The sequence below is a fragment of the Pygoscelis adeliae genome, unplaced genomic scaffold (genome assembly GCF_000699105.1).
Source record: "Pygoscelis adeliae isolate BGI_AS28 unplaced genomic scaffold, ASM69910v1 Scaffold95, whole genome shotgun sequence".
Taxonomy (NCBI): Eukaryota; Metazoa; Chordata; class Aves; order Sphenisciformes; family Spheniscidae; genus Pygoscelis; species Pygoscelis adeliae.
In genome coordinates, this window is record NW_008824869.1 from 1,313,375 (window position 1) to 1,327,069 (window position 13,695).

The following is a 13,695-nucleotide window of genomic DNA, read 5'->3' on the forward strand; positions in this document are numbered from 1 at the left end:
TGTCCTGGTTTTGGCAGGGATAGAGTTAATTTCCTTCCTAGTAGCTGGTACAGTGCTGTGTTTTGGATTTAGGATGAGAACAAAGTTGATAACACACCGATGTTTTAGTTGTTGCTAGGTAATGCTTACACTAGCCAAGGACTTATTAGTTTTCCATGCTCTACTGACTGAGAAGGCTGCAGGTGCACAAGAAGCTGGGAGGGGGCACAGCCAAACTGGCCCAAGGGACATTCCATACCATGTGACGTCATGCTCAGTACGTAAACTGGGGAAAGCTGGCCGGGGGGGCCGCTGCTCAGGACTGGGTGGACATCGGTCAGCGGGTGGTGAGCAATTGTACTGTGCATCACTTGCTTTGTGTATTATTATTATTATTATTATTATTATTGTTATTATTGTTATTTTATTATTATCATTTTATTTCAATTATTAAACTGTTTTTATCTCAACCCACGAATTTTTGTCACCTGTGCTCTTCCAATTCTCTCCCCCATCCCACCGGGGAGGAGGGGGGAGTGAGCGAGCGGCTGCATGGTGCTCAGTTGCCGACTGAGGTTAAACCACGACAGTGTGTTGGAATCAGGAGTGTGTTTTGAGAGTGACTCTGGTGGTCACTTCCCATTGTGTACTTCAGTTCGTTCTGGCACAGCCTCGAGTCTGCACACTGGATTCCTCATGGGTCAGATTGAATTGGAGGGCGCAGTCAGCTGAGCCCTCACAGGCATTCGGTCCACAGGACTGGGCAGAGCTAATCCAAAGCAAAACTCCCTGAAATGCATACGGGGTGGGCATGGCTCTTCCAGCACCCTTTTGCCGTGCAGATCTCTCTGTTGGGCTGCACTACTTGGTAATGTGAATGTAGGCAAATATGCAGTGTAACATTTCTTCTTAGTCTTCGTAAACATACAGCTTAGGGTCTCATTTATCTATGTTGCCTAAGTGCCTAGTGTGCTTCATACTTTGGATAAGACAAAATAAACTGCTGTCGTGAAACTGTGTCCTGGAGAACAGCTGTGAAAGTTTACTGTTGCATTATTGATTGGTCACTTTTTTAGTAACAAATTGTCAAGATTAACAGTAGGCTTTTTTGTGTTTTCAACCTTTGTTTGCAAGTTCAAAAGTAGAATTGATGAGTCCCTTCCCCAGGTTTGAAAATAACCTTTTCCCAATATTATGTGCTTCAGGCTGTATCCCTCAGAGGGTAGATATGATAAATGTGGATCCTAGCTGCTTCATGTGGAAAGTCTTGTGTGCCTCTCTAACTTTTTGGAACAATTTTAGACTAGAATTTGAACTAGGGAAAGGTGATTAGAGGAGAATAATGCAAAAAAAGTAGTCCAGAAATAATAGTTTTTCTCTACGTGATTTTTAGCCCAGTTGGATGATCCAGGTGTTCCTAACTGCATCAGAAGTACTATTGCTTGGATGGATTAAAATCCTTTCTGCTGTTTCTTCTTAATAAGCATACTTCCAAAAGAAGACATTACACTGGGGTAAGGGAGAGGAGGAGGCAAGGATATTAAGTATTGCAGTACTATTTCTCCTACCCAGTTAAGTTCTCTAAGAACATCATATGTGTGAAATTTTGATTTGTGAAGATGTCAGCTAGAAAGAGAAGGCAGCCCATGAGATGACACAGTTGTATTACCTCATGCAATTTTCTGTATGCTGGAGCGTGCAATAGGCAGCTGCACTTTAGAAATGGGGAGGAAGCAGAAAGCCTTGGCGTTGTGGAGGCGAGAAAGGTAAGGCTTTTGACCCTCAGGAGGTGGGTTTGGTTACACACTGGTCTTCATGTCGCCAACTTTAATTTTATGTTCATGGCTTATACCTTTCAGAGCTATTGTTTCAGAACCATAAGAGTTTCATACAAAATAGTGCCATTTTGGCTTTCATGTTTAAGGCTTCCGTTGCAATCCTGTTGACTAGAAGAATTTACTTAGCTCCTCAGCATGCATCCGGTTTGAAACGATCAGATATGCGTGAACGCAGAATGTGTATGCGTGTGGAACGGGCAGCAAGGTGAAGCACCTGACAAATCATCAATGCAGAAACATCAGTTTTAAAAATAGTTGGAGGAAGCCATCTTCTCACATAACTTCACAGATTTGACATGAGATGAAGGTGCAGTTTTATGGTTTTGTTCAGGTTCCCCCGATGAAGTCCAAAAGGAGCAGCAATATCTTTAGTTGGGCGAATGGATGTACTATAGTATCAGATAAGCTTTTCTTCAGGGTATTACATAAGCGCAGTCTGTCTATCCAATAGCACCACCAACTCTGGTTAACTGTTCTGTATGCTTACTAGTGAAATCACATGCTATTGTATGTTGTATTCAATCAGCTCCAGAGTTATGTGCAGGACAGTAATGCTAGTCTTGTCTGATATTTGATTCAGTATCTAATACCAGGCACAAGTACCTAAACTTCCACTGGACTTCTTGCTCTTGTTGGTTTTTTTTTTTCCTCTGAAACGCCTATGCTTATGAACCTGATTTCAGCATTCTCTTTATAACAGCCGTCTTCTTACCTCTTTGTTCTTATTATATTGTCGTTGCTTTTCTTCGTTATACTCAAAAGAAAGCATTTTCCAAGCCAAGTCTTTCACTTTTTTTAATAATTTTTTTCCCCCCAGATCTCTTACTCTGATTCTCCTTCAGAACATCTGCTTTCTTTCCTCTGAAACATACCTTGTGTATAAATTAAATACAGCTTTATACTTACCTGTTTCTAACTGCAGGTATTTCTACAATTCCTACTGAGGTTATATAAATAATAATAATATCACCACCTCCTGTGGAAGCTCCCTCTGGCACTGTAAACTGGCCCATTTCCAGCAACTGTTGCATGAAAGTGCTCTGGGTCGCTGATTATTTTTGTAACTGATGATTAATTGGAAAACAGATTTCTTGTATCGGGGGATGAATGATCTGGGTGCATTGACCTTCCTTCTTAGACAGTTTTGCTTTTTAGCCAGTTAAAACCTATTGAACAGCAAAGGTGTGCTGGAATTAACATGGTTGGAGTTCTAAAATTGTTTTCACTGAGTCTTTGTTGGACAGTGGTTTTATTTTTATTTCATGACAAAATTGAAAATATGGCATTTCTAAGTCATTTGTGGTTTGGAAAGGACTTTATCTTTAAATACTCAATTTTGTGTTTGTGTTTATCTTGGATTCTTAAATGAATGCTTTTTTAATGCAAAGATACTAGTGTGGAGAAAAGCTTTACATTTACTGTACAGCTCTTAAATCCTGAACTGTGGAATTACTTGCATTTGCTGCTGAAAATAGAAGAAATGTATTTGTGCACAGAACATCTTTTTTCTTAATCTAAATCCAAGAAAAAATGGTTTTGTATCTGAAGATAGAGGAAAATGTAGCTCTACTCCTGTATTCTGTTGGGTTTGGGGGAAGAAAAGTAGGGAAACAGAAGCTTTCAGCACTTTGGTAAAGGACAATGATCTCCTGCCCTTTCTGTTTATTTAGTCTTTTGAATTTACAGAAGTCTAGAAACTGAACTGTCTAACCAGTTAGGTCAATCCTCAAGTGCATTTCAGTTGATCTGTCTACCTCAGTAGATTCTAGTTCAGGTTGTACACAGGCCTTTAGGTATTTGCTATTAACTGTTTGCTTTTGTCTTGAAATGATGTGGAGAAGTATGGGTACTTCAAGACTTTCATCTTAATTGAAACAAGTAGTGTCGTGTTGTTAAATGACAGTCATGCAGATAAAACTCCAGGGAACTATGCTGAAACCATCAAAATAATTTACTGTTCTTGCTTCCTTGTCAGAATTGTTCTGAAAATTGATTTTTTTTTTCTGGAAGCTTCATTCCTGAAGGCACGTTTATGAAAATAGACAAGGGCTCATAAATTCTAACTTTAAATAAATTTTAAAAAAATTAAAAACTTTACTTAGAATATTTTTTTAAGTTAATAAGGTAAACTAGACTGGAGTATTGTGTTTTTTATATAAGCATCTGCAGGAAGAAACCCCAGGGTCTTTGTGCAGAATTGACAGGCATCAACAGGAGTGGGTAGTGTTTGAAGTGATGCATTCTTCACCTTCAGTTCTGAGAGCTCTGCTCTTAACCTAGAGGAGAGGGCTGGGTTGTTAATTGGACTCCTGCCTTTAGTTCTTGATGGTCTCCTTTTATTTCACATTTCTAAACAAAAAATGGAAAAAAAAATAAAGTGTATTTAAATGTCTTTGCACCAAGAGAGAATATGGACAAATGATTGGGTTTGATAAGCATTTTAAATAATGTATAAATAAGATGAAATGCTATAAATTATAGGGATATAACAAAAGGGAAGAGTGGTGGCTTTCAGCTGAGACAGACCATCAGATTGATGAGAGTTCCTTTATCATGTTCTAGCTACACCAGTATTTGTGCAGTGTAAAAATACTATGTGTAAGTGTCAAGCATAGATGTATCAGATCAGAATCCTCAGGGTTTTCTCTATTGCGTATATATTTAATGATTTATTGGCAGATGATACAATTTTGTGTTGTCTCTAAGTGTTCAGTCCCTCCATAGATCTCTCTGATAAATGCTGAAACAAATACCACGATTGGTAAAATTTAATTTTTGCAATCAAATAGAAGAAATACATTCTTGAAACGTTTGGACAGTCAGCTGTTTCTGGGAACAGACTACACTTTGAGGTTAATGTCAACCTTTATTTTATTTGCTTCTTTTTGTTTACTGGTTTTGATGCGTCTTGGCAAAGATTTATAGCAACTTTACTGAGTTTCTCTCTTGTTCTGGTTTCTCCAGAGGGTGGAATTTGAGATCACCTGTTACTTGCATGCTGCATTGTCGATGGTTTCATGTGGACTTTGTGCTAGCCTGCCACATTTAACTTCACATTCGTTGTTCCCCTTTGGCACAAAATAATCCATTTGTCTGCTTTGCCCCTGCTTCTGGCAAATGGAGGTTGAGTGGGTGGCTGGCTGTTAAAAGGCGCAGCATACTGTGTGTACAGGGGACTGCGCATAGGAAAGTTAGTATGATGAGTTAGTGTTAGGCTTTAACGGCATTGAAGAGTCACTGCTGCTTAGACTCTGACAAATAGGAATGAAGGAGATGAAATACAAAAATGCATTTGTATTGTTTGTTTAGTCAACATGGAGGTGTAGAGGACTTCCTTATGGATTAATTTTAGTGGACTACTTCCACGGTGCCAGTGCTTTGAGAAGTTACAAATCCCTTCATCCAGCTTGAGACTGAGGTCACTGCATCTTATTTAGTCTCGCTTTTATCAGTTGTGATTGTTTTGTTGGATTGGGGAGCGGTGGGGTTTCTTTCCATAAGATTGATCACAAAATGTTGTTCTTAAACTGGTGTGTCTTAAAACTATCTTCTGTGTTTCTGGGAACACTGTAATGTTATGTTTGGCTTCGTAATAGGCACAGAAAAAGTACGGCAAGCTCAGGACTGCAAGGACCTCCATGTTGTAAACCCTGATTGGCTGTGGAGCTGCCTGTCTTTCCCTTGAAGGATGACTACATCAAAACACATAGGTAAGTGGGAACTTGGGGGCGTAGGGGCTGTGACAATAGGTTATTCATACAATTATGCGAATTTGTTAATGCAGCTATAAAATCGGTTTCTGACAAACTCAGAATGATGTGCAATGCTTACAGATTTTATGAGAGAATCCTCCATTTTTGTCCATTTCTATGCTGCTTAAACTGAAGACTGTTAAGGGATCGGGAGGCAGTTCAGCAGCTAGCAGAATCAGTAGAAACCTGTGGTACCCATAGTTTCTCTAGCATTTCTCATTGTTAGCCATCTTCAGCTGGAGCAGTTGACCTTGTCAGTTCATCCACGAACTAACACAGGGAATGCCACCAAGGTGCAGGATCATTCATGCTGCCAAATGAATTAAAAAATGTACACACTCCCACAACATGAAAATTGATAAAGTATGGCATTTTTTTCTGAGTCTTGGTAGTGAGGAAGAAGAGAGAAACAGAAAAATAGAGCAGAAAAATCTAAGAGGGGTTGGAAGGCATGAGGATAGAAGCAAAAACTAAAAGAAAGGAAGTAGTGAGAGAACAGGAGGTTTTGGCGTGATAAGAAAAAGTGTTGAAGGAGAAAGGCTTAAAAATAATCAGTGCACTAGGGTGACAGCAAATAGAAGGACAGCCAAAAACTTTATTAATACAGAGGAAGTCAGAGGGCTATTAAGAACAGTCCCCTTTATGAAAGTGCCAAGGCTAAAATAACTCATGACAAGATACTGCAGAACCAGCTTCTGCTTCTTGACTTGTTATCTGTTTGGATAGACTCACATTAATAGCATCTTGCAAGCCTAATGGAGGACCTTCCCTTCTATGTTTAGACAGGAAGGGGCATAGCATGTTGGGTTTTCTGTATTAAACTGATAGTGGTGTGATTGACTGGGTAGGCTAGAGATTTGCTTTCTGCTTAGAAGACGCTATCCCTTTGAGGGCAGAATGTGCGTGTGTAAAGTCTTCATACACTCCGAAGACACCAAAAGTAGAAATGTCTGGAAGTGAGATCACTTACCAAATAAGAGACTAGGTAGAGACCCAGGATCTCTAAAACTTAGGAAAGAGATATAGCCTACTTATGGCTTGACTAGAATACTTTGTTTTTAAAAAGTGCTATCAGATTTTTTTTAATCAAACTTTGGAATATTTGTATGGGATATTTAACTTGTTTCAGAAGCCTGACCCTGCCAAGTTCTCAGTAGAAATCTGGACAGTGACTTGTAAGCATCATTTTTTGATGTCTAGGTGAATGTTGGTCTTCCTACCTATCTTAATTTACTCTTCCATTTTATTGAAACAAGATGATAATTTTTCGTACTTCTGTGTTTCAAATACAATATTCCTTAACTTCATACTTTCCCTCACTCCCTTCTCCCCCCAGTCAGTCCTTCAGTCAGTAAGACATCTATCTTAATGCAAATACTTTTACTTCATTAACCCAACATGTGCAACTTCTTTGGAAAAGATTTTCTCCTTAACGAAGCTGCTTGAAATAGTGATTACTGGTCCAAAGCACTTATGAACTAGGTGAGGGATGAACTCTGAGAAAATATTTGCATATGAAATGAGCTTAAGAATAGCAAAAAAGAATAAGTAAATTTGGAATTGGTTGACCTTAAGTACTGATGCTACAAGACTACTTCAGAAACATCCATGAAAGCATATGGTAAAAACTCCAGTTTCGTGGCACTTCTAATATTTGTTACAATATAGTTTAATTGTTTTTTCTATAGCGTTGGTTTTGTGGTGCATAACATGCTGCTTTATTTGATTATTTTTTTTAAATGATTCAATTTGCTTCCTTCTTTTTTTGTGGCACTTCATCATAATTGGATAGTATGCCATAATGGTGATTCCTGCAGACTGATCTCTGAATGTTTCTGCTGACACTTCTAAAATTATGTTTTAAAATGCAGCAGGGTGATCATAGGCCGCTTAGTATTTTAACAAATGAGTGTGGAAGATTTGCAAATTAATACTGTGTGTTTATTTTCTCTCAGAGCCAAGTTGGAGAGCAAATACTAAGATCTGATACAATAGCACGCTTTTCTCTTTGTTGCATATATGCAGATTATCATGCTACTCTAGTTGTGCAGTTGTTACTATCTGGAAGCAATTTCAGTAACTTCTTATGTTAAGACACTTTTTAAGGCACATTTAATAATTTTTTAATAATGTAAATATGCCATTATCTGTGTCTTTGCATTTTTCTGTTTTAAATTCAGTGAGACTTATTGGGGGTGGGGGAGAAGAAATGTTTCTTCAGAAATCTTCCAAACCATTTTTTTCCCCCACTTTCTCCTTTAGAAAAAAAGAGTGCTCATTTTGTACATTTTGGTTAGATAGCCCATTTAAATTTCTAAAGCGATTTTTTTCTGAACTTCATCCAACAGAGAGAACAGCCCTGCCACATTTCCTGATACGCACAGCACATTTCAGACAGCTCTGTTTCACCCAACACCCATCCATCCAAAGTCTCAACCTGGTCCTGAAGTTCGACTTTATGATCCTAACACTGGAAAGCTAATCAGGAAAGGCGCTCAGACCTCTGGCCAGTCAATGTACATCCAGTCTCCAGCTCCTCCCATCACTTTACCAGTCCACGGCGAACATTCGTCCTTCAGGTACCTAAAGCATAGCTAAGAGTCACTTCAGCTATATTTTCAGATGCTGTAGTAAATTTAACTCTTGTTATCTTTGCATTTGATGAAATTGTCATCTTTGCTTTGGTTACTTTGTTTGCTTTCTAAACAGCCAAGGAAATGAGTGAAACTGAATAGTCAGCTGAAGTGAAATCAGGATGCTAGAATTCTAGATGCTTTTTGCGCCTCACCTAAGTGTGACTAGAAACCTCAAAACAAATAAATGCAGCGTGTAGTTTATGCACTCTAAAGAATGTTAGAATAACTCATCTCTGAAGCGAGGCAGCCTAATGTTTTTTAACAAGTCTTAGAATACTAGATTGTTTTTTGTCTATAAAATATATCTGATAGCCTTTGGCTTTTGTTTATAAAATTTTCCTCTTCACCTAATTCCTTCAGATGGGACATCAGCTTTGTGCTTTGTTTTGAGGAATATTAGAAGTGGTGGACGAGGGGTGTAGCTAACTGAGTCTTATTAAATAACGCCATATGACTGAGTGCTAGTTAATAATCCTTAGATCACTAAATTAAGATACTAAAGCAGCAAGAGGAGGAGGTGGCCTTCTTTTTGAAGTACAAAGGCTAGCATCTGGACTTCGTCAAAATTTGTGGATTTGGTTAAGCTACAAAGACAACACTTGTCTCTTAAGGATGGATAAAATATCTAAAATTCATCCCTAAGTATCTACATAAAAGATCTAACTTTCTGGAATGCTAACAAGTTTAGCAAGGCTTGTTGACTCCAGTGGTAAAGAAGCATCCAGTTGAAGGCAAAGCTTTTCTCTTGTCTGTAAAATGTGATCAAAATTCCTTTGTACAATGTGATCAGAGTATAGCAGTTGTTATAAAGCAATTCAGTTTTCCAAGCAACTACAAAAATACAAAGCACAATTATAAATGCACATAGTTTTCTACCTTTCTTCTCCCTCCCCTGCCACTTTTGCAGTATATCACTTGTGAAGGTTTTGTATATTGGTGTAGCTAACAAGCTACACCAATGTTTCCACTCTATCTTCCTGTTGCTAAATTATTTCAACCTATGTTTTTTTCAGTTGTCATCTTTTTATAGGCTGCTTCTTATTTCAGCTTCCTTGTTTCTGTCAACACAGGTTTTTTTGAGTCTCTTGTTTGTGAAGACATCTTGTTTTCAGTTCCTTTTTAACTGTGACTTTAAAGTCTGTATTTTACTTTACTATGACATGTTAAATGAACAGGAAAAGCTTTAAATGATCAAGACACAGCATGTATCCAGAGAGGAGCTGAAAAGCTTTTGGGTTTGTTTGTCAGTTATTATGGACAGGAATTTGTCTAGGAATAGAGCTGGGAAGGTTGTACGTGTATATAATTGTCATGACACTTCTAAGATGCTTCAGTATGATGGTTTATGTTGCTATTAATGCATTGTTCAATGCTTTAAAAAGAATGGGTTTTGATGTTTGTTCTACCTTTGTCAACAACTTAATGAAGAGTTATGTCCACTCCTAAGCCTATTTTTCTTTAATGCAGAGGTGCTTCTTCACTTGAACATCTTATGGAAAAGGAGAGAAATATACTTCAGCTGTCCTCCTAGTTGAGTTTCTCAGAGCCCCAGACAGGTTTTGGGGGTGGATCAAGACTGTATCTCCTTTCCCTTATTTTATTTCACTTAAGCATTTTTTTGACTCAATGCTCAGGGTTGAGACACTTCAATCTAAGAAAGTGAATCCAATTACTCAGTGCTGCAACTCCACCCCATAACTAAGTAGCTGTAAAAAAAGAGATTAGCATAAGATATATGCTGGGAAATAGTATTTTCATCATCATTTCCTGTTGATTTGATGCTAGCGGTAAAATTAGTGACCTGTAAACACTGATCTCTTAATTGGGGCATGTCTATATTCCTCAGAGCAGTTCCGCTATCTTCAATTAAGATGGTGAGGAGTGTCTTGGTAAAGTCTAGGAGGAAAGCAGTGCAGCGACCAAACACCGTTTTAAGTACTTTTAATGGATAGGAAGTACAGTGCAGGCGGAGCATGCAGGCTGTAAAGAAGTAACAAAAAGCCAAATAGGAACAGCTTTGCTGTGTCTTGACTAAGCAAGAGCTGAGGCAGAAGTACTGTATCATTGCTTTGCTTTGTCTTAATGCATACATCAATGATAGCTTTTTAAAAAAAGCTTCACATCCAACTTAAAAATTGATGTGATACTTGACTTCAGAGAAAATTACCTCAGTGCAGCAATTTCTTGGTAGAGGGCAACATATTTTGTGTCCTGACAGACTTCATGTGCTTGTATGTTCACCTCCTACAGAAAAATGAGAGTATTTAACTACGCCATTGAATTTAAGCAGAGTTAGATAAAGCTGTTAACACTCACAACTGCTCCGGTTGTGGGTGGATGTGAAAGCTTCCAACAATCTTCTTTGATGGTTTCTAAAAACTTACCTGATTCTGAAGTTCAGACAGCAGGCAACAAAATTGCGCTGCTGCAAGAGGAAACCCTTGGGGAGATGGTAGTTGCATGCGGCCTAGCAATGGTACTCAGTCTCTTACTGTAAGAATAGACCTTTGAAGATAACCTCTTGCAAGGCTGGTTACTGAAAAGGGTTTCAAGTTATCTGGGTACCATTTCATAAGAACTGTTTCAGTTCTCACTTTTTTATTTTGGGTTCAAGATTTTTAGTTTCTTTCTGGGATTCAACTTGAAACATAATTTAAAATAGGATATGATTAGTTTAAATATCTACACACAATTTGCAGTGAAACTGTCACCAGTGAATTACAGATGGTTCAGTTGATTTGGCCAATGTTTCGTGCGACAGGCATAGATCTTGCCATTGTGCTCAGCTGTAAGACTTTAACACCTGCTTTTTGTCATGGCTGTTGCAGCCTGAGCGGAAGGGTGGCAAAGAGTTTGCAGCTGTACTGGAAGGGAAGGGAATGCAGTGCTGCTCAGTGGCTGCTGGCGGCTGGCAGGAGCTCTTCTCTGTCTGAGAACAGGAAGGATTCTTCTTTAAAAACAACCTGCATGTCAGAGGTTTGACACTCTGTATGTATCTCAACAATTTGCATTTTCATATGGAAGCAGTATTCTACAAACATTATAGTGAACACTAAAGTTGTAGCAGGTCATGAGATGTGTAACGTAGTATTGTCCAAACAAAAAAAAAAATGCACATGCTAATGGCATCTTGGACTACAATAAAGAAAAAATAATATTACAAGTTAAATTCTAGTGAACACTAATAATACACTAACAGATGAAGCAAGGCTTAAAATGTGGATATAATTTACATGTGAGAAGTTAAAAGTGGCACTCGGGTTTTAAATAATGCTAAGATGCACCAAATGTTTGGTTTGAAAAGGTGTGTCAAGCAGATGTGGTGGCTGAAGCAGTTCTTTAAGATTCGTATAAAATAATTTCACTTATAAAATTTGTTTCTTAATTTGCATGCTCATTGTTACAATTTTTCCTATCTAATGTTATCAGTCTTGTTATGACAGCAGAAATCCGAAGTACCAAATTGAAATCATCAATGGAATTTAGATATTTTTAACATTTTCATGATGATAATGCTATTTTAGCTTTTGCCCTGATGCTGTATCAATGAAAGTGTTAAGATGCTTATGTTGAACGCACCCTGCATGCAGTGAGTTCTAGCGCACGTGCACGTCCTTGTGCATGTAACACTGGCAAGCACCAGCCAACCTGTGCAGGGTTGAATGTAGTGTTATTTTTGAAAAAGTACTGATGAATCTCATCTGATTAGAAATAAATGTAAATTCCTGCATTTGTATGTCTTTAAATTTTGATCAACGTAACGAGCAGCTGAAAGTGTAAAGCCTGAAAAATGTCTTTGATAAAATAAAAATATTTCTTACAAACCTTAAAGAAGTCTTTGTTTTATATTGCTTTTTGGAATGCTTTGAGGAAAAGTCCCAGTGTTTCTTATCTAGTAGCAGTGGGAAAATACTGGGGAAAAAAAAAATCTGACAGAAGCCTTTAGAAGCTATTAATACAGTTATTTTACAGGTAATATTTTTTATGATAATGTGGTCAAGGATAATCTCACATTTTATTCTTGGGGGGGTTGTTTGTTGGTTTTGGGGTTTGTTTGTTGGTTTTTTTTTTTTTTTTTCAACAATGGTGGAGTCTTCAAGACTAACCTGAGACTTGTAATATTTCTGCATATTATTGCTTCAAAGTAAAGAAGTTCATAGCTATGCCTAGTCCTGGATGCAATATCTCCAGAATTAAACTGTCAATACAGTTTTTATTTAATGATGATGCAAAATAATTCCTGCCTTTGCCACCCATTGAGGTGAGGGTGATGTTCTCTAAAGTGTTCGAATATAAATAAGAATACAATGATACAGAAACTGCAAAAGGAGGAGTTCTCTCTGTCATCAGTATGATAATGTGTTCTTAAAAAAAATATACTAGATTTATATATATCTAGAAACCTGCTTGGCTGCCTGCTGCATATAACTTGTGTATAATTCTTGGCATGGTCAAGCTTGTCGTGTTTTTAATGCAGTTGTGTATGATGCTTGCACCTTTTTTTTCATCATTCTCTGTTTGAGTAAGACTGTGAATAGCATCACCACCTTTCTCTTGACTAGGGTACCTATTAAAAAGGTAGGGTACCTATTAACGAGGCGGGGAAATCATATTTTAAAATATCCTTTTGGAAAATATAGTGGAATGCTGTATTTTTTTTCCTCTTCTACCTATGAAAATTATTGTCTGAGAGCAGTTTAATAGCAAAAGAAAACTGTGTGGTCTTATAAAGTAGAAAACATTTAGTAGAGGAAGAAAAACCCAAAAAACTATTAAGCTGTGATGAAAACCTCTAACAGAAAAATAGTTTGGTTAGTTCATTTCCGCAACATCTAAATCATTGTTTTGGCTTCATAGGAAATTCCAGTGTACAGAAATGACAAACTGTGAAGGGGAACATTTCTGCTCTGTTGCTGAGTGATGCTGAGCTGATGGGAGGGTCTTCTGCAGCAGATAGCGCAGTTCTGGGTAGCACAGCAATGGCTTGGCTCTTCCCCCACCACCCCCAATTCAAAAAATGAACTCACATCTCCTGCATCTATCCATGGGATCTGAGAGGAAAGAGATGTGTGTTTAGGAAATATGAGCCCTCAATATGAGCTCGACTGACAGCTTCATGTGGCTTTCAGATTTCATACATTCTGGGATTGAAGTACTTATGTAGGAAAGAATCTTGATATTTAGATGGCCTTCTTAAGAAGCTGTCAAGTTCATGAGAGGAGAAACGATTTTGTAGAACCTTACCTGTGACTGGATTTACATAACTTAATAATGGCTTTTTTGGGTGGGGCTGCTGATCTAAAGTTGTTTCTTGAAAATCCAGGCTTGACGAGAAGCAGCCACCCTGCGCTGAAACTCTTGTCAGCAGAGACCATGCTGTACCCTTTCTTAATTGCCACCACCCTCAGAAACACCTTGGTGGTGTCTCACCTGGTAGTTACAACTTGAAACAGCTTGTGATTTCAAATACAGTTACTTTTATACTTGCTT

General features: G+C 38.0%; 1 protein-coding gene across 1 annotated transcript in view; it reads left to right on the forward strand.

The window, feature by feature from the left end:
- The window catches only part of CTDP1 (CTD (carboxy-terminal domain, RNA polymerase II, polypeptide A) phosphatase, subunit 1), a 125,115-nt gene that overhangs the window by 35,080 nt on the left and 76,340 nt on the right, over positions 1–13,695 (forward strand). The window contains 3 exon segments of the mRNA XM_009324475.1: positions 5,414–5,488; positions 5,491–5,527; positions 7,918–8,148. Coding sequence (XP_009322750.1) covers positions 5,414–5,488; positions 5,491–5,527; positions 7,918–8,148 — 343 coding nt within the window.